At 51.7% G+C, this 1,736-nt stretch overlaps 1 protein-coding gene across 1 annotated transcript in view; it reads left to right on the top strand.

Moving 5' to 3' along the window:
• The window catches only part of mast2 (microtubule associated serine/threonine kinase 2), a gene marked incomplete at its 3' end in the record, with an annotated part of 242,782 nt that overhangs the window by 157,303 nt on the left and 83,743 nt on the right, over positions 1 to 1,736 (top strand). Inside the window, 1 exon segment of the mRNA XM_083648326.1 lies at positions 431 to 445. Coding sequence (XP_083504452.1) covers positions 431 to 445 — 15 coding nt within the window.

Here is a 1,736-nt window from a genome sequence, read left to right as displayed (position 1 = left end):
GACGTGCTCCTCTTTTAATGAACGCACCTCCTGGCGTTTCAGCGCTGGTGGCGTCTGTTGTTTTTGGAGGACTGCTGTGGGCGTTTTAAAGCTCCGTGCGCTGTGTTTTGTGCACAATGGAAGCGCCCTCGACATGATTTTCATAACGTTCTGACTGAAAAAAACTGCTTTTGGTCTGAAGGTCCCTCCACATGCAGAGCCAAACACATCATTTCCCCACTAGTTTAATCTCTTTTCCTCTCTAACCTCTCTCTCTCTCTGCGTGTGCGTGCGTGTGTGCGTGCGCGTGTGTGTGTGTGTGTGCGTGTGCGCGCGCGCGTGTGTGTGTGCGTGTGTGTGTGCGTGCGTGCTCCTATCCCAGGCAGCATCTAACACACTGATCCAGGCCATTGTCTATGAATTAGCAATCCCACATGTGAACTGCATTTAGCCTCGTCGGGGCCACTGGTGTCCCCAGGCTTCTCAGAACACAAGAGAAAGAGGAGAGAGAGAGAGAGAGAAGAGAGAGAGGAGAAGAGAAAAGAGAGAGAGCGAGCTGATGGATGACAGCTGCACTTCCTACATGGTCTTGTAATGTCGTGAGAATGTCCCTGTGTGAGAGATGAGAGAGTGTGTGTGTGTGAGAGAGAGAGAGAGAGAGGAGAGAGTGTGTGTGTGTGGAGAAGGCTCTTTCACGCCGGCCTTGAAAGCCGAAAAATGCACGGAAAATAGGATCCGCTCCTCCGATGTGAAAAGTCATGAACGCGCGTTGGTGGTAAATCCTTTTGTCCCGGGAGCAAAGCTTGTCACAGCGCCGTTTAGCAGGCAACCCGCCTCACTTGAAAGCGTCGGAGCAACAAGGCGGAACAGTGCAGAGAAGACTGGCGTGCGGTCGTGTATCGTTCCAATTTTAGTAGGACACCATATCGATCTGCTTAGTCAGTGAATTTACTTCTATGAAATTTGTTGTATAAATAAAGTTGGCTTTCCTTGAATGCAATTAATGCAACACTTCGCTGCCAGAAAGTCGGCAGATGCACTCCGCGGCGGAGCCCGTTTTGATATTAAGGCGAGCCCGCCCACCATGCGAGTGCACCTATCCTCCCTGCTCAGCGGACTAGGAGAAGGAGGGAAGTCTTGTTGTTGAATGAATTCGTTCATCATACAGTAGCCTAGGCTACACTAACCTATGAAAATATACATTTGGGCTAGGAGGAGCTGGAAATCCCTCCGCTCGCCTTTCAATCCGGGAGCGGGGATTTCACCTGAAAAGTACACAGCAGCACGGCAATGTGGCCATGCTGCTTGGCTCTGTGTGAAAGCAATTTCTGTGGCGAGGCTGCGAGCTTTGCAGAACTCCTAAACTGCAATTGTGCGTGATCTGTGTGTGAAAGAGCCTAGAGAGAGAGTTGTCCCTCTTAGTACAGTAGTAGTGAACACGTGTAGCCAGACATCTGAGCTTGCTTTCTCACTTCATCTTCCCTCCATGTCTCCTTTCTCTTTTCAACCCCTCTCTCTATCCTCCCCTCCCTCTCTCTCACCTCCTTCCCTCTCTCTCTCCCCCTCCCTCCCCTATCTCCCTCTCTCCCTCCCCTCTCTCTCCTTCCCTCTATCTCTCTCTCTCTCCCTCCTTCCCTCTCTTCTCTCCCCCTCCCTCCCTCCCTCTATCTCCCTCTCTCCCTCCCTCTCTCTCCTTCCTTCTCTCTCTCTCTCCCTCCCTCTCTCTCCTTCCCTCTCTCTCTCTCTCTCTCTCCTCC

Source organism: Poromitra crassiceps (assembly GCF_964638095.1).
Source record: "Poromitra crassiceps genome assembly, chromosome: 12".
NCBI classification, from domain to species: domain Eukaryota; kingdom Metazoa; phylum Chordata; class Actinopteri; order Beryciformes; family Melamphaidae; genus Poromitra; species Poromitra crassiceps.
The sequence above is the reverse complement of the archived record's forward strand: the minus strand, read 5'-3'. Positions and strand labels throughout refer to the sequence as shown.